Source organism: Agrilus planipennis, unplaced genomic scaffold, assembly GCF_000699045.2.
Source record: "Agrilus planipennis isolate EAB-ADULT unplaced genomic scaffold, Apla_2.0 scaffold51, whole genome shotgun sequence".
Taxonomy (NCBI): domain Eukaryota; kingdom Metazoa; phylum Arthropoda; class Insecta; order Coleoptera; family Buprestidae; genus Agrilus; species Agrilus planipennis.
The window spans coordinates 1,332,239-1,354,309 of NW_020438915.1; the positions used below are offsets into that span (position 1 = coordinate 1,332,239).

Sequence of the window (22,071 nt, forward strand, 5' to 3'; positions counted from 1 at the left end):
TAACTTGATCTCTGTGCTGTTAAAAGGTCAACAGTTACAGCACAAAGTCATCACCTCTGAACACATTTGACTAAATTAATTGTAGCCTTTATTCTGTTAATAAAATAATCTACTGTTTCGTTAACTGTTCTGTCTTTTCTTTCGAATTTTTTTCAGTACTAGGTTCACTAACACCAGAACTGCTAGAACTGACTGAGTCATGAGATTCAGTTTGACTTGCACTTGATTTGCTTTGTGCTGATGTATTATATTCGATAGCTTTAGGGATGAACGCGATGTTGCTGCTGCTTTTTTCTCGTATGTAGCCACTCTTTATTCCTTCCTGTTCTGATTGCCACTTGACCTGTAAAAGAGCACTCGTTATTCAACCACTTCAAACATTACCAGTTCACACAAAATAAGAAAATATGCAATAAGTAATCGTTTAATTCTAATGTGGTAATGAAATATCATTTATTATAATAATGTTTTGATTGTTTTTGAGGATTTTTTAACAAAGAATTATACGTCTATCTAGAGTAAATTTACAAATAAAACAATATCTTTCTTAGTATCGAGTGTTAAATGTAATTTCTTTGCGATTTTGATGAAATATTTTATCTTGTTGGGACTACAGAAGACTTCTTTGCATTACTGTTATTCATTTTCTTAGTAAAACGAAAAGAAACTGTTTAAAGATTTTTACCTTCTGTTGATGTTGTTTTATGGCGTCCATACATCTGTCTAAGACCATCTTTTCAGTTAAAACACCATCTTCTGAGGCATATGCAGCCGCTTGCCAAGCAACCCCCAATTTTGCAATTTCTCTTCCAGACATCCCTTCAGTGATTACTGCCATTTTACTGCATAAGGCTCCATAGTCAAATTTGTCAACTTTTAATCTTCTGTAAAATTAATTTAATTGTTTAAGGACTCCAATGAACCTTTGTAGAACGATTTTTAGTAAATACACAAAGCAATTTTAAAATATTACATAAAAAATAAGCGAATATCAATTTGCAATTTAGATGAAATATCTGTAGATTTTAAATCATATTATATAAAATTCGAGTTTTTGTAGAAAATTATACCTTTTCCCTTCTGCAGCCGGTTCTAGCACGAACTTGTCGAAGTAGAGACGCATCAGTCGTTCTCTTTCGTCGAGTTGTGGCAGTTCAAATTCTACCATTTCGTCCAATCTGTCATTAACAGCCCAATCGAACTGTTCAGGAGTATTGGAAGCCAAGACCAACATAAATTTACTACTCTGTTCCCCTGTACGGTACAAGAACGCATTGAGAGTGGCTCTTAAATTCTCAGATATATGTTCGGACGATCTCTTCCGCAAAAATGCGTCAGCTTCGTCCACAAATAGCAATAAACCTGTAAAACCAAAATTGCTTTTTAGATACTTATTTTTGTAACTAAAAGACATTCTGAGTACCTTTTCGTGTACCATTTGCCCAATCAAAGACTTTGTGGATGGCGGTGACACCCTCCCGTCCCATTGGAGCAACATCTCCCCCAGTTAATATTGCATAGTCCATCCCAGAGTATTTTGCTAATCTCTAGAAATAAATATTACAATAAATATACAATTGAAAGCTTATTGTAGAAAACAAATTTACTTTGGCAAACATCGTTTTACCAGTTCCTGGTGGTCCATACATTAAAATGTTTCTGTACATTCCCCTATTAAGTTTTGTATTTTTGGTTGCAATGGCTACATCTCTCAGTCGTTCTTCTAATCTTGGAGCCAATACAACTCCTGAAAGAGCATCACCAGTTTTGCTTCTCAGTTTTTTTAATTGCTCGATTGGATGCTTAAGAGATTCCAAAAATGAAAACCTTGAAGTGTCTCTTACAAGAGAAGGTTTTCCTGTAAAATGAGATGACATTAAATTTAATATTTGTTGTTACAGTGAAAGTAATTGAAATTACCAAGTCTGGCTTCAATATATCGAGCAGTCACAGAAGTGGCCCCTTTAGCAGTATAAACCCCCAAAGCCAATAAAGACATCCCTCCTGCTGCAGCAAGAACTTTATCCCAGTCTGTCAACAAAGCTGTAACTCCTGATCCTATTACACTTCCTGCAGTCCTAAAAATGAATTTGGATGCATTAAATATTTTGTTTTGTCAGTGCAAGCATCAAATATACTTTATTCCTTCCAAAACTGTAATTCTATTTTCTTCAGCTTTAAGCCTAATTTGCTCTAAAATGAGGTCCCTATTTTCGCGATCCACTTTAGCTTTAGCTCTCAATTCTGCCTCTATTCTCTTCATTTCATTTTTATTACGTAATTCCATTTCATGTTCAATAGTTGCTTTGCGCATAGCTTCCTGTTTTGCTACAGACTCTTCCTGTCTGTAAGATAATGATTAATCTTAAAATATAATGATACTTCTATTAACAAAGCACTCAGTACCTTCTCAAGTTTTCTTCATTCATCCTTTGCTGCTGTTGGAGTTGATCATCATATCGTTTTCTTGACAGCTGATCCTGATATTGTGCCCTAGCTTGATGTTGCTTAGTTTCTTCTTGCAAATATTTCCGCCTTTCTTCTGCTTCAGCCTTTTTTGCCTCAATTTGTAACTGCTGAACGTGTGCTTCATACTCCTTAATTTTTGACTGGTATTCTACTTGCTTTGTAGTTTCTTGTAATTTTGAAAGTTCCAAAGCTTCTTTTGCATGCCCTACGCATTAATACATTAAGTAATTCAGCAGAATTGCCACCGATTTTACAATATTTAAAAATTATGCAATATAACCTAACCTATACACTCATGTATTAAATTTTACTTACTCGACTTTTCTAATTCCCTGGCGGCTTGTGCTGCTCTTTCTAGAGCTGAAGAATCAAATCTATATGCTTCCATTGCCTTTTTCTCGCTTTTAGTTAGATTAATATCACCAGGTATACCGGTTCCTCCACTTGGTGGTGGTTCAGGCACTCCGGGTTGATTAGGGTCAGCATTTTGTTGGCCACCTCTACCGTATCCGAATAGCCACGACATTATAGGAAAAATTAGGAGAAAATTAAATAAAATTGATTTTAATTTTAAAGAAAATGCTTATGAAGATCAAATTTAACCTGTACAAAGCAAGCCTATTTTGACAGTTGTTCATGGTTGCACTTGGTTGTATACAATTCAAACAACCAAGTATTATAAAATCCCCTAAACTTTTCAAATATACCGCTAAATTCAAATCAAATTTAAATTGTTCATAATGCTCTATAATTTCCTAAACATAAATGTCCTTTAAGTAATATAAATCTTTTCCCACAAGAAATTGACTTCTTAAAATCCAAGGAAGCAATAAAATCAGTCAACAATTTATGAGAGCACCCTATATTCAGATGTTGTTGAGACAATCTAATTTGCATGCAAAAGTTTTAAAAACTTTTTTAATTTGATATGAATTCAAAGTTACTATTATAATAAGGCCTCTCTAATATTTTGCATACTCTTTGTATGTATGCTAAAAATTAATGGTCGCTCTTTCTGAATTAAAAGTAAAACGTCTGTTATTAATTTAAAGTTTTTTTATGGCATCATTAATTATCTAACGCGGTTTTTAATTTTTATTATTTCTAATGCTAAAATCAGGTCAGTTTTTGACACAAAGGTAAAGATAATTGTCAAAACCTATTAAAGGTCGTGTTGAAATAAATATTTAGATATATTTATGGGAAATATGCAGCTCACATATTTTGGTTTTATACTTTGGAATATTTTCGTTAATATAGAGTGCTCCAAACGTGTCACTCCATGTTTGTGTAAGTATTACCATTAGCTTTAAACAAGTTTAGAATGTTTATATATCTGATATCTAATTGTGAAAATTGGTTTTAAGCGCTTAGAATTAGGTTGTGTGGAATTGATTAATATGATCACTTTTTTAGAGTTTTTCTTCTAGGTGTAAAATAGGTTGCCTACTTTAACTACACAATTTGCTTTTATGTTTTTCCTTCATCAGTAAGAGTGGTTGCCTAATGCAATTTCAGAATTTCCATTTCTACGTTTCCCAAGCTGTACTGTTGGCTGCCTACTCAAAAGCTTTTTCTTCGTTAATTTTCATGTTGGAAAATTGGTTACCTAGGTAACCGAAGCTTTTGCTTACATTCTTTTAAGCTTTTCATCTTTCTATTGTCTACTCTTTTCATAAAAATAAAAATATATCTTTCATAATACTTTTTTAGAATATTTTTTTAAACTTACTTGCTTTAAATTAAAAAATGCAATTAATAAATTCATCAGTGATAGTTTACTGAAAAGTATTTCTTAATTAAGGTAAGCTGGTGTATGCCGTAAGCTGAAAAAAATGCGCTTGACGAATTTTTAAAAATGTGCTTTTTTTTAATTTAAAGTAATTAAAAATGAAAAATCTACGCATCCAAACTTACGTCTCCTTCAGTTACGTAGGTACACTAATAAATAATGCTTCGCATTTATAAGGTCATCAGGTAACAGCGAATTTAATGAGAGGCCACAGGGCTTGAAAAATTCCTCCGGAACGAGTTTTTACACATGGCATTAATTAATTACAGTTTCTGAGTCGTGGATCTATGTACGTATTATATTCGCATTCAAACCAAACCCAGCTTAAAAGCTACTTCTTCTCTTTTTTTCTACTTTTTCGCTTTAGTCACTTTCGACTTATCTATCTGTCTGCTGAAAAGAGATTTTGTAACGCCAGAATCCGTTCAGTTTTTGTGAGAGTATGGTGTATGACGTATATTTTCTAGTTAGTGTATTTTCGAAATTCAATTTCGGTTCAAATGGACTTTAATACTCCAGCAGCAAATAGGTAAAGGAAAATCAATAAATACTTAGCACAATTTTTATTTATTGTTCATTAATTTTATAGGAGACGCACTTGTTGGAAAGCGCTAACTAAAAATGAGAAAAAACTCTCAATGTTCCTTGCAGGAACAATTACGTTGATTGTTATCCTTATTTGTCTTTTGTTTGTCCAAAAATCTAATGGTACGGTAAGATTTATTACTATTAGTTTAACAAAAGTTTAAAAGTTTCGGAAAGAATGTCCTAGCATACATTTGTGAAGATTAGAATGCTCTTAATTAGAATTTTTGTTAATTTCTTTACCTATTTATCCTAAGAAATTTACTTATAATTATCATATTAGAAGAAAAAAGCTTTTCACCATATTGATTTCATTATTATAATAAAATTGGCATGTGTTACAAGGAAAGCGGAATGTGTTTAAAAATCAGATTTTACTATTTAATTGGATAATCTTTACATAAATTGAATAAAGAAGATTAGTGACAATAAACTGCCAATAAAAGTTTCAGGTTTTCATGAACTTATTAGGATAAGCATGCTTTAATACTTTTAAGAAGTATTTAATGAGAAATTATAGGCAATTTATGATTAATAAAGAAGGCTTTTGAAATTGATCTGCTCGAAGAACTAATAAAAATGACAAAACAACATAAAAGGCTACTATACTTAAAGTTCCAGTAACTGAGTTACAATAAATGTAAATACAGCATCCAGGGCCTTTACTGTAAGAATTTAAAGGAAAGATGTTTGTTGAAATTCAGAAACGGAACTTTTATGTTTCTATTTTCTATATTTGATAAGTAAAATAACTTTAATTGTTTTTTACTTAACAAAAAAAAATGTTGTTATTTGTTTTTGTTCTCTTAATTGTGATTCAAGTGATTTACAGGAAATATAAATATTGTTAGAAATTAGTTCTGTTAGAACATATAAAAATTGAGGTTTTTCCATTAATTTATATGACATTAAATTTTCTAGATAATTACTACAATTGCGATTTTTACGATCTGTTGAACTAAAGCTATTTATATTATTTAATTTGATAAATAACAACTTGCAGTTGCAAAATAAGCGCATAATGCATTGAGTTTTTATGCAGTAATCCTTCGTAATAACAAAAAGCGGATGAAAAATGGGTTTTTAACGAAAACAACGTCTTTCCCTTTATTTCGTATTAGAAAATAATTCCGGTACAATGTTGCAGCATAAATTTGAATAAATAAATGTATATAAACGTATATTTAAAGTATATTTATAAACCATTAAATTTTCGAATATTGTCCAATTAGGACTTTTAGGGGAACGTAAGATAATTGAAAACACCTAATCCCTAAAGAATACTAAGAATGAAGCCATCAACCAAATTGGAGAATGTAAATTTGTTCAAGAAGCTCACCAAATGATAATTTTAAAAATGAGTTAATACCAAGGCTGTTACCAATTTATTTTAATGTGAAGCCATTATCGTTTCTATTTATTCAACACTTTCAAATTATCATCTGCATAAAAATCGTCTACTTCTTTCTATAAGAAGCTTAACAAAGTAAAAGAAAATTAACGTTTTCTTATGTGCTTTGTTTTTGAGGTGTTTTCTTTATAATATAAAGTCACACAAGTGTTTAATTTTTTTAGCTAATTATACATTTGATTTATTCAAGCTACAATGATCAATATTAAGGATTAAGCCTTTTCGTTTTAGTTAAATTACATGATCATATCTTCAATATTCTTAACAATTTAGGAAATTAATTAAAAATTAAAAAGAAAACTCACTCTAAATTACCACAGAAACTTTTTGAGCGGACACGTGTTTCGCCCACTTCATACGCTCAAAACCTTTCTGGTAATTAGGGGTGAGTCTTCTTTTTAATTTTTGATTAATTATTATTTACCACAGTCTCATTTTTCTACTTTGAATTTAGGAAAGGTTAAAAATAAAAATTAAAGAATGCAATGTACTTTTTATATACTTATAGTTTTTAAATTACATCGGTGACCTTTAACAGAAATAATTTATAACAAATTTTCATACAGAATCGAAAAACAGCAACCGCAAAATTGGACCACTGCTGTAGAAACAAAAAAGACATTTGTATTGTAATTTGTATAGAAAATCTTCAACAAATCTAACTAAAAGTTATTGTAAAAACACTAAAATCAAACCCAAGTTAAAAAAACATAAACCGATAATATAAATATGAATTCAATTTTTTCGTATTCCTGGTACATCTCGTTGAGAATTATTTTCCAAAAATGAATTTTACATATGTTCCCAGTTACCCCTCGTTTTCGGCCTTATTATCCCTTGCAAACATCGCTTTATTTGTACTACGTACGTTAATTTCCCTAATAATATTTTAGCGAGCTATTCGGAAGATTCTAATTTAGATAATAACGTACAAGAATGTGGACAGAAACACCAGAGAGTGTGTTTATCAGCGTCATGTATAAAGGCATCGGCACAAATATTATCTCAAATGGATTTCGCAGTTTCGCCCTGCGACGACTTTTATAGGTTTGTTTGCGGCAATTATATGAAAACCACGACAATTCCTGATGACAAAACGTCCGTTAACACATTCACAGTCATAGTGGACGAATTGGAAGAACAATTAAAATTAGCTCTCGGAGATACTGACAACGAAGAGATATCATCGATTCAAAAAGTGAAAAGATACTATCAATCGTGCATTAACAAACGTAAGTTTTCCACAGTGTAATGCTTCGTGGTTATTGGAGATTTTAGTGTGGAATTTTAGAGGAGATTGAAGAGAGGGGAATTAACGAAGTCAGGGATATAATAACGGAACTTGGGGGTTGGCCTGTGGTCGAAGGAAGAAACTGGAACGAAGACAAATTTAATTGGTTACAGTCGGTTTTTTTGAACAGGAAATTGGGCTTAGACACCGGCTTCTTCATAGATTTCTCGGTAGGGTTTGACTTCAAAAATTCTTCTCGACGATTAATTCAGGTAATAGAGCTATTATGTCATGGGAACGGTTGTTTCATGTTTCATTATCATCATAAGGTCGTCAGTTCTAAGACTGGTTGGACACGTACCTCCACTCTTTCCTATCCTGAGCTAATCTTCGCATTTCCCTAAAATTACAACAACCCATATCTTTAACCATCTGCGAACAGTAATCTAATCTACCCCTGCTAACTTCCGTTTCTGCCTCTAATATGTCTCTGACTAGACCTTCATGCCTGAGAAGGTGTCGTACTAACCTATCTCGCCTATTTCTTACTGAATTCCATAGAGTCCTCTGTTCTCCTACTCTTTTTAATACCTCTTCATGTCTAACCTTCTCTATCTGCGGTATCCTCATCATTCGTCTGTAACACCACATTTCAAACGTTTCTAACTTTTTCGTTTCCGCCGCGCCCACTGTCCATGTTTCGCACCAGTACAGCGCCGTGCTCCAAACATACACCTTTAACAAGCTTTTTCGCATTTCTAAATTAACCATTCGCGAACATAGAAGTGACTTCCTTTTATTGAAAGCGACTCGACCTTGCGCTATCCTCTGCTTTATATCCCTAATACTCCTTCCGTCCTGACTTATCTGGCTTCCTTGGTATCTAAAATCGGCCACTTCTTATCTAATTTTTCGTCTCCTGTCTTTATATTCGCTCTTTCCCTACTTTTTCTTCCCTTGCATACCAGTATTTTTGTTTTATTTTTATTTATTTTCATACAGTACTGTTTTGTCAATACCGCTTCCATTTTATTTTGTTTGACGAACTTAAACTGTTATTAGTTGGATCAGCCAAATTTTGGCCTAAGTCGTGAATTCCTGCTGAGTAAAAACACCGACTTGACGGAAGCTTATTACAATTACATGGTCGATATAGCTATCATTTTTGGTGCAACACCAGAAATTGCAGCGGAAGAACTGTCATTGTCTTTAAAATTTGAGAAAGAATTGGCAAACGTATGAATCTCAATGAACGATCTAACACTTTCTTATTAATATAATGCTTTTTAATAGTACTCGTTGGCCCAAGAGGACAGAAGGGACACTTTTAAACTTTACAATCTTCTCACAATAGCTGAACTAAATAGGGAATTTCCTAGCATAGATTGGTTGCATTATATAAAGAAATTATTACCTAGCAATGTTCAGGTAACTGAAGATGAAACAGTTATTTTGGGTGTTCCAAAATATATTAGGAAATTGGAAAAATTAATAAGGCGGACCCCTAAGAGGTAATTACGTTTAAAATATACGTTTGGGTTTTATTTCCTCTTCCAAATTGTCGTAGAGTGTTAGCGAACTATGCCATTTGGAGGGTCGTCAAATCTTTAATTCCATATTTGTCAGACATTATTAGTCAGAGGGAGTTGAAGTATTTAAAAGCGATCAGTGGGCAGGCTGAAAGACCTCCGAGGTGGAAAGAATGCGTTGAGGATGTTTCTTCTAGGTAATGGTGTTAAAAATCAATGTCATATTCGTATCACTGAAATATTTAGTTTGTGCAAACTTTATATATACTGTCTAAAATTGTGGCAGAAATTGCTTAAAATAATCTTTAAAATAGTAAATGAAGCAAAGATTTATTACTATGATAAGATGAAAATTAAGATTGGACTCGAATTTCCAATTTTTTAAACGCCCTAGTGAGTATGAAGATTGGAAAAACTTTGGCGGTTGTTATAGAATAAACAAAATAGCTCAAAACCCCAACGCCAAAACACGACACTGTAGTTGTCCGAAGCACTTTTCGGTAACAAGGTTACTTTCTTCTTTGTTTGTTCTACCCCTAGTGAGTGTATCTCGAAAATCCATACGTTTGTATGTACTAGAAAAATATTTTCCTTAAAATGGTTACATTTAGCAAACATAAAGGAAACATTATTAATTTATTAATGTAAATGGTTTTTGTTACGATTTTAGACTGTCTAAAGTCTTTTGATATTTCTTAAGTAAAAATGTGCTGCAGACAGCACCAGAATTCGTGACTTTTGTGCAATTTCAATTGAACTATGTCTAATAATTTGATAACCTCTTCAAAGAACTTTTTCTTTTTTTTTTTTGGTAAATTTAGTCTTCCAATTCTGGTAGGATCGTTGTATGTGAGGAAATATGTTCATCGTGACACTAAAACAAAAGTTCTCGAAATGGTTACGTTTTTGAAACAGGAATTTATTAACATTTTAAAAACGATCGATTGGATGGATGACGAATCCAGGAATGCAGCTTTAGAGAAAGCTCTTACTATCACTGAACATATCGCTTATCCAGATGAGTTACTTGATGATAAGAAATTGGAAGAACTATTCAGTGGGGTAAATACCAAATCTAATCGTAATCAAAATCATCATCATTATTATTAGGTCTTCAGTCCAAAGATTGTTAGGTTTTTTCCACTTCTTTTTATCTTGAGCCAATCTTCGCATTTCTTCAAAACTGTTAGAACAACCTACATCCCTATTTTCGACCCAACTTTGCACTTCCTAATCTTGTTTCTGCCTTAATATGTCTCTAATTCTCTATGTCTAAGCAACCTCCACATTTTACACCCATCTAAAGCCGTACCCCAAGCATATACTTTTAATAATGGTTTTCGTATTTCAAAAGTTAGTTCGTTTTGGTAAAAAAAGCGTCCTGATCCTGCATCATCCTTTATTTTATGAGTTTCTTTTTTTTATTCCTGGGTTATCTCACTCCCTAAGTATCGAAAACCCTCGACTCTACTAGTTTTCCATTTTCTATTTTTTGTTAGTTCTAATCCTATCTTTAAAAGCCGATGCTTTCCTGATTCGAGTCTGAAGGCCTTCGTTGGTTGGAGTTACTCCCTAACGTTTCGCTATCACGAGTGGCCAGCTTCTTCAGATGTTGTTCCATCTTCGATGCTAGAAGTGGATTGTGAACCATCGGAGATGGAAGAACGTCTGAAGAAGCTCGCCATTAGTGTTAGTGAAACTTTAGGAAGCAATTCTAACCGACGACGACCTTTAGACCCAAAAGCCTTTACCAATTTGTAAAAACGGATTTAAAACTCGATAAAATCTGGAATAAGTTTCTACAGTACTGTAATATTTTACGGTAATGCTTTAAAAACAAATATTACAGGAAAGTTACGGTTAGTATAACTTTATAATTAATTGCTAGCAAATAATATTCAGCGATGAGCAAAAACAAGATCAAACCAAACCGATTTTGGTTTCAATTTAAAATTTTACTTATCTATCTTTGATCTTCATTTTGACCACTCGACTAATTATCTGGAACGTTTATTCATTACCGCTCTTTCTATTTACGCACTTTATACATATTAATTTATGAGATACTAACACACGTATATTTAATAACTCTTTTAATGGTCAAATTCACTGTTTATTACGTGTTGTAATATTTTAAAGACGACATATTTTGATTGGACCCATTATTATATTTTCTACTATAAAATGACTTGATAGATTAAAAATTTCCAAAATATATTAATTTTCTATTCAATTTTTGATGAACCGAATAATTCAAGGAGTGGACTGGATAATATTCTTATTTTATAACTAGTCTTTGAAAACTATAAGAAAGCTATAACAGTATAATCTTTTATTCAATTTGTTACATTGTTAAGTTCGATTATTGTTGATTTGGAAAAAAGAATGAGAAACTAGTCTTAAAGCCTAATTTATGTTTTCCTCTATCTTGTTCTTTGGAAAGCTCAAGATCAGTATGAGTTTTGATCATTAGTTACTAGTAGATCATACTATGTTATATATTCGATCCTAAATTCGTCATTCTCCAATTCATTGGTTGTCGTATTTGTAGCTTGAGATTTATGAAGACCAATTTCTAAAATCATCTTTGAATATTGCACTGTTTATGACAGATTTCTACTATTCAAGGCTGCATCAACCGGTCAATAAAACAGATTGGATTGACCACGGAAATCCAGCACAAGTTAACGCTTTTTACCATCCAATAGAGAATAGTATTGGTAATAAATATTTCAGAAAAATTATATTTTTATGTAACAACATTTAAGTGTCTGTTTTTTTCGAAACTTATATGTTGAAGACTGAAGTGGTTGACGTAATGTTGTAGTTTTTCCTGCTGGTATTTTACAAGGGCAGTTATTTGGTAAAGATAGACCACGTTATTTGAATTTTGGGGCCATAGGTTCGATAATAGGACACGAAATAACCCATGGATTCGACGATACAGGGAGACAGTTTAATAAAGATGGAAATTTGGCCAATTGGTGGGCTCAAGACACTCAAAAATCCTTCCTGGAGAAAGCTCGTTGCATTATTAATCAATATGGGAATTACACTGTTAAAGAAATTAACGAGAAGGTACAAAAATTTACGATTCTTTGAACCTTTGGATAATTATATTTGCTGGGGATAATTGATTATTTTTTATAAACGTTTAGAAAGCTAAATGTTTATTTTTTGTAATTTATTTCCTGTCTTGTTGTTCACAACCGATTATTCATGAACTTTTTAAACAAGCTGATTCGTTTCAAAACAATAAATTGGATTTCTGGACACTATAAATTGCTGGAATCGTTCATGAAAGGTCTGGATGTAGAGATCAAAAGTTCAAGACAGTTTAGGCCTTTATCCATCGCATTTAGTATAAAATTTTGGACGATTAGTTATATAAAGTGACTTAGATGTGTGATTTGTCAGTGATGGATTATTTTAGAAGGTAAATTCTTTTAGTTAAATGGAAAAAATACACAGGGTGAAAACATAGCAGATAACGGTGGGGTAAAAGAGGCCTACTTTGCCTATAAGACTTACGTCAAAGCTCACGGGGATGAACCGTTTTTACCAGGACTTGAGTTCACGCCTGAACAATTATTTTGGGTTTCCGCCGCAAGCAATTGGTGTTCTGTTCAAAGACCGGAAAAATTGAGACTAATGGTCACTACAGATACCCATTCCCCGGGAGAATTCAGAGTTTTAGGACCTTTCAGTAACCTCGAATATTTTTCTAAAGATTTCAACTGCCCATTGGGATCGAAAATGAACCCAAAAGACAAGTGCACTGTCTGGTAGATCTCTAAACTTTACATCCTATATACCTAGCGTTTTCTGTTGCCATTTTTTGTCTTTTTTTAATGTTTTTGTGTAAAAGATTATTGTTGTTAATATCATGTATAAATAATATTAATAAAGATAAAAACCCATTTGTGTGTATATTATCTACAGTTGGTATTTTATATGACTTTAGATGCTTTTACTTGAAATGCCATTTTAGGTGATAAGCTTGCCCCCACTAGGATATGGAACAAGGGGTGGGGGGTTAGAAATACTTAATAAAAGTGAACCTTTCCACTATAATAGAATTGATGTGTATCTCCGAAGGCTAGGTTATTCAGGGTGGGAAGTTTTCAAATTGACACCCTGTATAGGGATATTTGTAGATTTTAAATCCTTAATTTTTGATTTTTGAGCAAAAATGATCATTTTAATTTTTGAAATTTTCAACTTAAAAATCTAAAATAATTCAAGCAGCGCCGTTTGTTCTTATCCTGAGTCACCATTCGCTAGATCTTCCTTCCCCTGTTTATACTTGTTTCTGCTTCTAATATGTCTTTAAAAAGTTTGTTATGGATTATTAGGTATTCTGTAAATCAGTCTCTCCTATCTATGACCTTTTCCAATATCTTCCCATTTCCAGCATTTTCTATTCAAGGTACCTATCTTCATTGCTGGTTTTCTGTAGGATTACATAAAATGAAAACAAATGGTAAAATTTCATTATTTTTATTACAAATACATTTATACACAAGACAACTCCAACTTTCGCAGTTTCTTTATTTACTGAATTGAAAATAAGGAACAGTAATTAAACTCATTTAGATAATTAAAAAAAAAAGACGATACTTATAATTATAATAGTAATAATAATAATATTTGTTTCGTAGTCTTTTTGAATGTCTCATTAAAAAATAAAAAATATCTTACAATAATTTTGTTAAAGAAAAAGGACTTTATTACAAATAAAAAGCTTACTAAATTTGAAATGTGAAAATCACGTGATATTGTCTTTTTAATACTAAACCAAAATGTCCACCTTCTTTGGCTTCAACCATTTTTCTAGATTTTATGATAACAATCGTAATAATTTTACGGTTATTGTTACACAATTAAATACAATACAATACATACGGTGATAATTTAAATAAATGTAAAACAAAAAGTGAAATAATAATGACATGATAACCCTAATGAAACTGCCTACAATATATTTATAATAATAATAATAATTTACTATAAATAATAATGTGTATCTAATAGCAATGGTGGACGAAAAATTGTAATTTTTTTTAGTTAACCAGTCTTACAGAAATATGCAATTAAATGTTTCATTGTATTAGGTACATTTACAAACACGGATTAATATAAAATATATCACATCGATTTACGCCAAAGTTTTCTATTACCACACCTGGCATTTTTTAACAGGATTCATCTTGGATCCTAAAGGACATTTAAAATCTCTGGCGAAGTATTCGTTATTACTGAGGGGACCTATGACCCTAAAGTATCCTGGCGAATGGTGACCGGTCAGTACGCGAAGTTTCAGCGTTTCTGGGCGATATTTTGCGCACCAAGTGTTGGCAGCCGAAATCCAGAACATCTGGTTCGGGGTGTATTTCAACCCTGGTAACATCGGCTCTGTAGAATGGGCTTCTGACCAGTGCTGATAAGCCAAATACGCCTCTTTGATACCACCATTATCCGCGATGTTTTCTCCTTGGGTGTTGATGCCGTTCAACTAGAAAATAAAATGATTTTTGTTCTCAATTTAGATAACAAACTTTGCGCGAAATATTTAGGTTAAAGTGACTTAATTACTCAACATATATTTGTGTTTGTGTATTACATTTGTTGCAATCACTAGTAACAGGTGCGTAGAAGAAGAAAAAGAAAAAAAATTAACAAAATGCAGTAGACACTGATAGAAAAGAAAAAAATAAAAATAGAGAATGTTACAAGTAACGTAGAATAAATAGATTATTTTGTGCGGAAGGTGACGTATAAGAATTGTACCACACATGAAGTATATTTGAAGCATTAGACAAAACACCAACTTCACCCGAAGTTTTAGAATATTTTTTTGTTTGTATTATTCACCTTTAGTCTTCTGGGAGCCTTCATCGTAGTCTGGGTCCTTTTTTATGGTCTACATAGTAAAAACCGACACCCTATATACCTACTTATAAATATTTCTTACTAATGACCAATTATTTTTTTATTGACCAGTAAATGCTGAAATTATTAGGCAATATATGTTTTCTTTTTCTGGAGTTAAGTGGTTGTTTTATAAATGGGTTTTTCTTAGGTTCCAGTATCACTTTGTATTAAATAATGAGTGTTTATGCGCCTAGTATGAAGTTCTATACCGAGTACCTACATTAGGTAATTATTAAATTAGTGTTAAACAATTTTTTAAACGTATAGTTCAATCCAATCAGATAAAGTTAATAGTATCATGTTATGCATTTTCCAATTATTGCACATTCTAAAAGAAAAAATATAAATGTAAGCTTTAAAGCTATTGTAAACAATCTGAGTTATGCCAAATACCATACGAAATTAATTAAGTATCTATTAAATTTTTTTATGAGTTATGTTCCGGTTGAATGTAGCAAAATTATTAATTATTTTACTAATTTGCATCACATAGAGGTGACTTAAGGCCTATTAATGAATTGATTTGTTTTACAATTTCAATTAATTACCGCATCCTCTTTTTATTTTTTAAAAATTGGTCTGAGCACGCTTTGGTCGGTGCTAATACGACTAACTTCCCATTAGATAATACAGTTATTATTGATTCCGTAACTTCATTGTTGTGATTAGATTAGAACGTATTTTAATTAAATTGTTTGTAATTAATTCGTTTTTTTTTATAAAAAAAAAACGGCTTGACCGATTTCGTTCAAATTTCTTTCAGATCTTCATTATGATAATATCTTTCGAAAAAATTTTGGTTGAGGGCGATATCTCAATCCGTTCTTGAGATATCGAAAACGAAAAAAATGCTGACATACGAACGTACGTACATACGTACGTACGTACGTACATACACACATCATCAAAAAAATTGGCTAGCATGCTACTAATATGTTAAAACGTGGAAATATAATGAAAATTCCGATTTCACTTTTCGACCCAATTACAATAACTTCCTAATGGGAAGTTAAATATATTTAAATAACATAACATTTTTTCTCATTTTAACGTCGAAAAGAATAGTTTGACCTGAAAATGTACTTGAAGTTCATAAATATCTGTGTTATCGCAAACAACGATGATTAAAAGAGCTCTGCTTGTGGATGTATAGTATTTGTATCTGATGTCATTAGTATGGGATATAAAACGAAAATTTACGATGAATGACTTTGATTCACACATGTTTATACGATTCTTGCCGAAGAGACGTACCTTTAACAACACAACAGAATTGATGTATTGTTTTCCTCAGTCGAGGACTTAAGGATCCGCGGGGCGTGTGTGAAACAGTAGTATTCGGCAATAGATAATTTCTTTGTTGTGGAAAGGTAAAATTTAGTTTCTATACAATTGTTACGTTAAATAAATTACAGAGATTGTGTTTGTTGTTCCAGTAACTGTTTGAGTTTTTATTAATCTGATTTGATCGCTTTTATAGTTTGGTATTTAAATGTGTCCTGTGCTTAATTAATTAATCTCAAATAAGTAAAAAATATGCAATTAAAGAAATAATTTTGATATTACATCCTTTGAAAGTATGCTTTTTTGTACACATGAAAAGGGGATAGTTTTAGAAATTTAAGGGTACGAGGACATCCCTTCATTAGTAATTTGTCACTAAAAATCAAAAAGTGTTGGTATGTATTTGCGAGAAGATAATATTTACATAAATTGGAAAATAAAAATTTTGAAAACTGTATTTTTCAAATTTATAATGTAAAGTTTTCTATTAATATGTTGGAAACATATATGTAAAAGCAATTTATTTATTGGATTTCTTTGTTTTTAATTACTCATATTGAAAATTATTGTAAACTTAATCAATTAAAAACGTGTTTCTATCTTTTGTTTATGAAAATTATAAAATTGTTTTAAAAGCAAGCCGTTTTTCACAAAATTATGAAATGGATTATCACTTCATTATTTTTCAGTAGCAATTTTTGTATTAGGTACCTACATTAGTAAATATTATCTTCTTTAATTAAATATTGTTATGTGTTAAGAAGAAAATGCAGTCTTCACCCCTTACTGATTAATTCCGGCCTTTATTTGCATTTTATTCTGAAGGTGGTATTAGATGTATATCATTTATATTGTAAATTTCTTTTGCATTTTTTCTCCCCAATAAGTTGGACCATTTTTTAAATAAATTTTGTAAATAAAAATGAAATTAATATTAACTTAATATTTACTGTATGATAGATACGTATTATGTCAAACCTTATATACGACCTGGGCAAGAACAATATTCCAATTTTACGTATTTACATCACAGTTTTCGATGATTTTTTAACAAAATTAAAAAAGTAAAACTTTTGAGACAACATACGAAGTCGAGATAGACAATATTTAAACTTGTTGTGTCAATTAATGTTAATATGGAAAAGTAAATACTTTTGTTTGGTCCTAATATTTAATAGTTTTAATTTCAGTTTACCTAAACTTAAAATTAATATCACATGGTTATCAAATGAATAAATATCTAAAACGTAAATTTTTGTTTTACAGATCGAGGAACAATTCTGGGATCGAGCAACAATTCCAGGACATTGATCAGGAGCAGCGTTCGACACCGGTGAGTCATTTTAAAAATTTCCTTTAGCTTTCAAGGTTCTTGTATCAAAAATTATCTTACTATGATATATAATTGTATTGGTTTTCTTAAGCATTTTATATGAATGATATTTGCGGTTAATTTATTAAAAACGTTTCCTTCTTACTGATTCAATGAAATAGATCGAAATTGGGTAAATTTTGTCATTTTCAAACCTGCCTTTTAATGAGAGTAATATTTCGAAGTTTTTAGGACCTAATTTTTATAAAATTAAATGTTTTTAATATTTAAAAAAAAAAATTGAAAAGAAGCTTAAATATTGTCGTACTACCTTCGTGTGTTGTCAGTGTTGTTAATCAGTTAATATTAACTAATGTTAACTACGTCATAAAAAACAAATAAAAATAATACTGATCTTCTGTTTATACATGAGCTACTATACTCGTTTGAACCGTTTTCTACTGGTTATTTTTTTAACCCCCGCAACCACTACTTTCTAAACTACCACACACTACATTTATTAATGGGGTTCATTTTCGTTTTGGCTGTACAATTGAAGTCGTTAGCGAACTCTTTCATGTTACTAAAAGGACCTATGACTCTAAAAATGTCAGGTGCATGTTCATCAGTGATAACTAATTGTCGCAGTTCTTCTAACCGCGTTACAGAACACCAGATATTAGCAGCCGATATCCAGAACATTTGTTTGCCGGTGAAATTCATACTTGGCAGCCGCGGCTCTTCCCCGTTCCGGTCCAGCCATTTCGTGTATGCTAAGTAAGCAGTTTTAATGCCGCCATTGTCCGCTATGTTTTCTCCTTGCGTGTTTATTCCATTAAGCTGAAATTATCAAATTACACACCATCGTATAAACTACCTCAAACTACACTACTTTGTTAGTTACCCATACATGTTGACAAAATAGTACCTACCCGTTTTCTAAAAAACTACCCTTTTGTTTATGTACACCAAAGGGTTCTCTATAATGCTACATACTGCAAAGAAGGGTTATTATGATGAGGTTAGTGTCTATAATAAATGTATAGTAGTTTCGCTTAAGGCAGATATTAGGGTCGATGCAGACGTCTGGCTCTACATCAGCATTGTGGAGGATTCGCATCTGTATTCCCGATAATCGCGGCGAAACTTTAGCAGATGCGGATGTAATGCAAGGCAGATAATAGATTTTTATTACAAATAATAAATCGCAATCTCCTTGGACTAATTTCTTGAAAATTTAACATTTATCAAACTAGCTCGTTTTAATATTTGTATTAAATTGTGATCATAAATTATCAGCGGTAGTCTCGAGGTGTAAACCGTTTGTATCATTTCTATGTTTTAACAAAGTCATAAATAGAATTTCTTAACTTGTTACGTGTTAATATAAAAAAAGACTCACGTTGAGCTTCAGTTCTGGGATGGTGTAGTTGCCATATTGATCAATGATGCACTGGGCCTTCTTGATGAAAGCTGTCTTCGTGTTGGGGGCCCACCAATCTACCAAATTACCGCTCTTGTCAAACTGTCTCCCCTGATCGTCGAAACCATGTGTAATTTCGTGACCTATAACAAATCCAATTGCCCCATAGTTCATGTAGCGTGGCCTATCCTTGCTAAAGAAGACCCCTTGCAAGATTCCTGCAGGAAACTCTGTAAATAGAATGAAAAAAATTGTAAAGTTTGAACTAAAATATTGTACTACAATTTCTAATTTGTTCTACGAATTCTTGGATAATTTTTTTTAACCGAACTCTTGATGAGCGCTACATACGTTACAGGAAGGTTAGGTTGGGTTTGAATAGGTTGTTCGTTATACGCGATCCGTTGTTCGTTATAGGTAATTAATTGCTCGTTATAAGCGAGTTTGATCATGCTATTTAACTTACGGATACTATTTTCAATGGATGAATAGAATGCATTGACGATAGCAGGTCTTCCGTGAGTGATCCAGTCAGTTTTATTAACAGGTTGACGTAAACGGCGGAAAGAATATGCTGTTCCAAACAGGGTGATGTTTATTATGGATTTTAAGTATTCTTCAGAACTAAGTTCCAGCTGTAAAGAGTAGAAAAAGTATAAAATTTTTTGAAACTCAAAGTTGTATTAGTTCTTTTGGCGCTAGAGAGTGAAATTTTTAGTAAGCAACGGAAATTGCGCGCGCAGTACGTGACAGAAGTTGCGTCAACTCCCAACTATAATCGAAAATATTGTTTAAATAAATACCGTGCATGTTAAAAGTGTTTACGTAAATGTAAACAGCTCTTTTATTAATTTTATATTTGTTTATGTGTGACTTACATCCCCGTAAAATTCTAAAATCTTTTTGTCATCTAACAACTCGTCGGGGTATGCGATATGGGTGGTCATAGACTTGGCTTTGTCCAAAGCATTCTTTCGCGTTTCTTCGTCCATCCAGTCGACGTTTGATAAGATTTCTTGAAATTCTCCCCTGATATCGTTGACCATTTCGAGGGCGTGCTTTTTGGCGTCTTCGTGGAAATATTTACGCACGTATAGGGCTCCCGCGGCAATCGACAAGCTGAAATAGAAATCTCGCAGTTAACCGTGAACAAAAAGTGCAAAATTTTGAATAATTGTAGATGTTACAGGTATTATTTAATTTTATGTACTTACCTTCCTGTTGCAACGTCCACGCATTCTTTCCATCTTGATTCCCTTTCAGTTCTTCCACTTAATACGGTACTGTATTCCAATTGTCTTCTTCGTACATCATCTGTTAAGTATGCGACAGAAGATGCTGCTGCTCTCCACAAGGCATAATTGGCTTGAACCCTATGTACAAAAGTATAGCGTGGAATTAACTTAAGTTATTTTAGTAATTTACTTGAGGCTATTTCCTATAGCACAACCTTGGAATTTCAATAAAACACTGGATAATAAACGTATTTAGACGGAAATTGAAAATTTGTGTAAAAGACATTCGATAATCCTAAATTCAACCGATCGTCATGAAATTTTGTATACACAATATCAGGGTACCTTTTATTTAGAAAAAGAATACTGTTCCCGAGGGACAGAAAAATTAGCTTTATGTAGTCGTCGATGATCCTTGACACGTATTTAGGACATCAACACGGGTAAAACCTATTTTAATATTATTAATATTAATTCTGTGAATTTCAAGACTTAAAAACATAATTTTAGTCCTGAGACAAAACTTTTGGAATGTTTGAAAAGATAAGGCATATCGTATTTCTTTTACAAATGGTACAAATAAAACTTTTACATTATCGTGACAGTACTTAAATGCATTCATGATAAGCGTATCAGTTAGGAACGTGGCATGCTATGCAAAATAACCGCCGTGAAAGCTTTTAGGCTTTTAAAGTGTCATGAAATTGAATTTATAGGCAATATTTCTACATTTCAAGACTCTAATTTTGCCAGTAAACCAAAAACAGTTTTGGAGTGAACTTTTTTTTTATTACACTGTGACGTTTCGACCGTCAGTTTCGGTCATCATCAGGCTTAACGAATGTCACACTGACTGAAATAATTATTTTTCAGTTACTGAAAACATATTGATTCTTGTTACGTTTACGATGTGATAATTATTTTAGTCGACTTTATAGGGACAGTGTGATATTCTTTAAGCCTGATGATGACCGAAACTGACGGTCGAAACGTCGCACTGTAATAAATAAAAAGTTCACTCCAGAACTATTGTTGGTTTATTGACAAAATTAGAGTCTTGTAATGTAAAAATTATTATACAACAACCAACAAAATTAGATTCCTTTGTATACATAGAAATATTTCTATTGAAGGAATGTGAAGCTTAAGTTGTGCTATAGGAGAAGCAAAAATTTCTCTTATCACATCTTGCATTACCTTTTGGGTGTTTTCTTTAACAGTCTGATAAGATCAGAGATATAGCCAGGCACGCTGACGATAACTACTTCATTTTCATCAACTGCAATCTCTGGCAAATCAATTACTTTATTTATGTACTCTAACCATGGTATTTCTGGATAATTATTTTGTAGTTGGGCAACAGTCATCGGGTTATAAAGAGCTGAAGCATTTCGTCGTTTTTCACTTGGCAAAGATATCTATTAAAAGAAATATAAAGATTACAGGTATAAAAAAGTTATTAGTAGGCAAAAATTGTCCGATTTTGTAACGGTCATGCTATACAGAAACGCTTTTTACTATGCAATAATTGCTGGTCACACAGTTGTTAGAAATTACAACTGTTATGTAACAGTGCTTTTAAAATTCAAACATTACCTACCTATGCAATACTCAAATATTATTTTTGTCACTGACCATGACCATAAATTTCTCAATGTTAAGCCGTGAAAAGATACTTTCTTTTGGTTAAATGCTAATTAAGACAAAATTGCTATCACGTATTTGCAGAGACGTGATTTATCTATTATTTAAAATGCAAATACAAAATAAAAAATACTTATTTTTATATTGCATTTAAATACTTTTTTGAGAAAAGCATTTAAAATACTTTTCCAAACATACTTTCTATTTGTAAAATGCAAAATA

The 22,071-nt window shown here is 32.0% G+C and overlaps 3 protein-coding genes and 1 long non-coding RNA gene across 6 annotated transcripts in view; 2 read left to right on the top strand and 2 right to left on the bottom strand.

Moving 5' to 3' along the window:
* Window positions 1-9: 9 nt before the first annotated feature.
* Window positions 10-3,101, bottom strand: LOC108732999 (ATPase family AAA domain-containing protein 3A homolog). The gene is made up of 9 exons (XM_025973615.1): window positions 2,785-3,101; window positions 2,407-2,674; window positions 2,139-2,345; window positions 1,921-2,078; window positions 1,608-1,858; window positions 1,424-1,547; window positions 1,071-1,362; window positions 686-884; window positions 10-343 (listed from the first exon to the last, which is right to left on the bottom strand). The coding sequence occupies exons 1-9, from the start codon at window positions 2,993-2,995 to the stop codon at window positions 110-112; spliced, it is 1,944 nt and encodes a 647-aa protein (XP_025829400.1). The 5' UTR covers window positions 2,996-3,101; the 3' UTR covers window positions 10-109.
* Window positions 3,102-4,541: 1,440 nt separating this feature from the next.
* Window positions 4,542-12,913, top strand: LOC108733000 (neprilysin-2). Its single transcript, XM_025973614.1, has 11 exons — window positions 4,542-4,790; window positions 4,851-4,969; window positions 7,151-7,489; window positions 7,549-7,760; window positions 8,551-8,724; window positions 8,782-8,999; window positions 9,056-9,214; window positions 9,839-10,079; window positions 11,569-11,737; window positions 11,845-12,095; window positions 12,468-12,913. The coding sequence occupies exons 1-11, from the start codon at window positions 4,762-4,764 to the stop codon at window positions 12,804-12,806; spliced, it is 2,250 nt and encodes a 749-aa protein (XP_025829399.1). The 5' UTR covers window positions 4,542-4,761; the 3' UTR covers window positions 12,807-12,913.
* Window positions 12,914-13,723: 810 nt separating this feature from the next.
* The window catches only part of LOC108733022 (neprilysin-2), a 32,660-nt gene continuing 24,312 nt past the window's right edge, over window positions 13,724-22,071 (bottom strand). For 2 of the 3 annotated variants that reach the window (XM_018464042.2, XM_018464044.2), the window contains exons 5-10: window positions 21,403-21,623; window positions 20,185-20,343; window positions 19,849-20,089; window positions 19,437-19,605; window positions 18,950-19,200; window positions 13,724-14,532 (exon numbers count right to left, since the gene is read on the bottom strand). In XM_018464042.2, the coding sequence (XP_018319544.1) occupies window positions 14,194-14,532; window positions 18,950-19,200; window positions 19,437-19,605; window positions 19,849-20,089; window positions 20,185-20,343; window positions 21,403-21,623 (1,380 nt within the window). In that variant the 3' untranslated portion in view covers window positions 13,724-14,193. Of the gene's footprint in view, window positions 14,533-17,163; window positions 18,388-18,949; window positions 19,201-19,436; window positions 19,606-19,848; window positions 20,090-20,184; window positions 20,344-21,402; window positions 21,624-22,071 lie in introns of those variants that run through there. The other variant, XM_018464043.2, reaches the window with a different exon arrangement.
* LOC108733025 overlaps window positions 15,928-22,071 on the top strand; it is a 45,708-nt gene continuing 39,564 nt past the window's right edge. The window contains exons 1-2 of the long non-coding RNA XR_001937177.1: window positions 15,928-16,321; window positions 17,502-17,568. This is a non-coding gene — a long non-coding RNA (uncharacterized LOC108733025). The remainder of the gene's footprint in view (window positions 16,322-17,501; window positions 17,569-22,071) is intronic.

What these genes read in the sequence shown, in the direction of transcription:
- LOC108732999 (XM_025973615.1), bottom strand. Translation starts at nt 2,995, where the DNA reads ATGTCGTGGCTATTCGGATACGGTAGAGGTGGCCAACAAAATGCTGAC. An exon ending in ACAGTTTTGGAAGGAATAAA is followed by an intron (nt 2,079 to 2,138) that starts GTATATTTGATG and finishes ATTCATTTTTAG; the next exon opens with GACTGCAGGAAGTGTAATAG. An exon ending in GGCAAATGGTACACGAAAAG is followed by an intron (nt 1,363 to 1,423) that starts GTACTCAGAATG and finishes TTGGTTTTACAG; the next exon opens with GTTTATTGCTATTTGTGGAC.
- LOC108733000 (XM_025973614.1), top strand. Translation starts at nt 4,762, where the DNA reads ATGGACTTTAATACTCCAGCAGCAAATAG. An exon ending in GTTTGTCCAAAAATCTAATG is followed by an intron (nt 4,970 to 7,150) that starts GTACGGTAAGAT and finishes ATAATATTTTAG; the next exon opens with CGAGCTATTCGGAAGATTCT. An exon ending in TCAATCGTGCATTAACAAAC is followed by an intron (nt 7,490 to 7,548) that starts GTAAGTTTTCCA and finishes GTGGAATTTTAG; the next exon opens with AGGAGATTGAAGAGAGGGGA.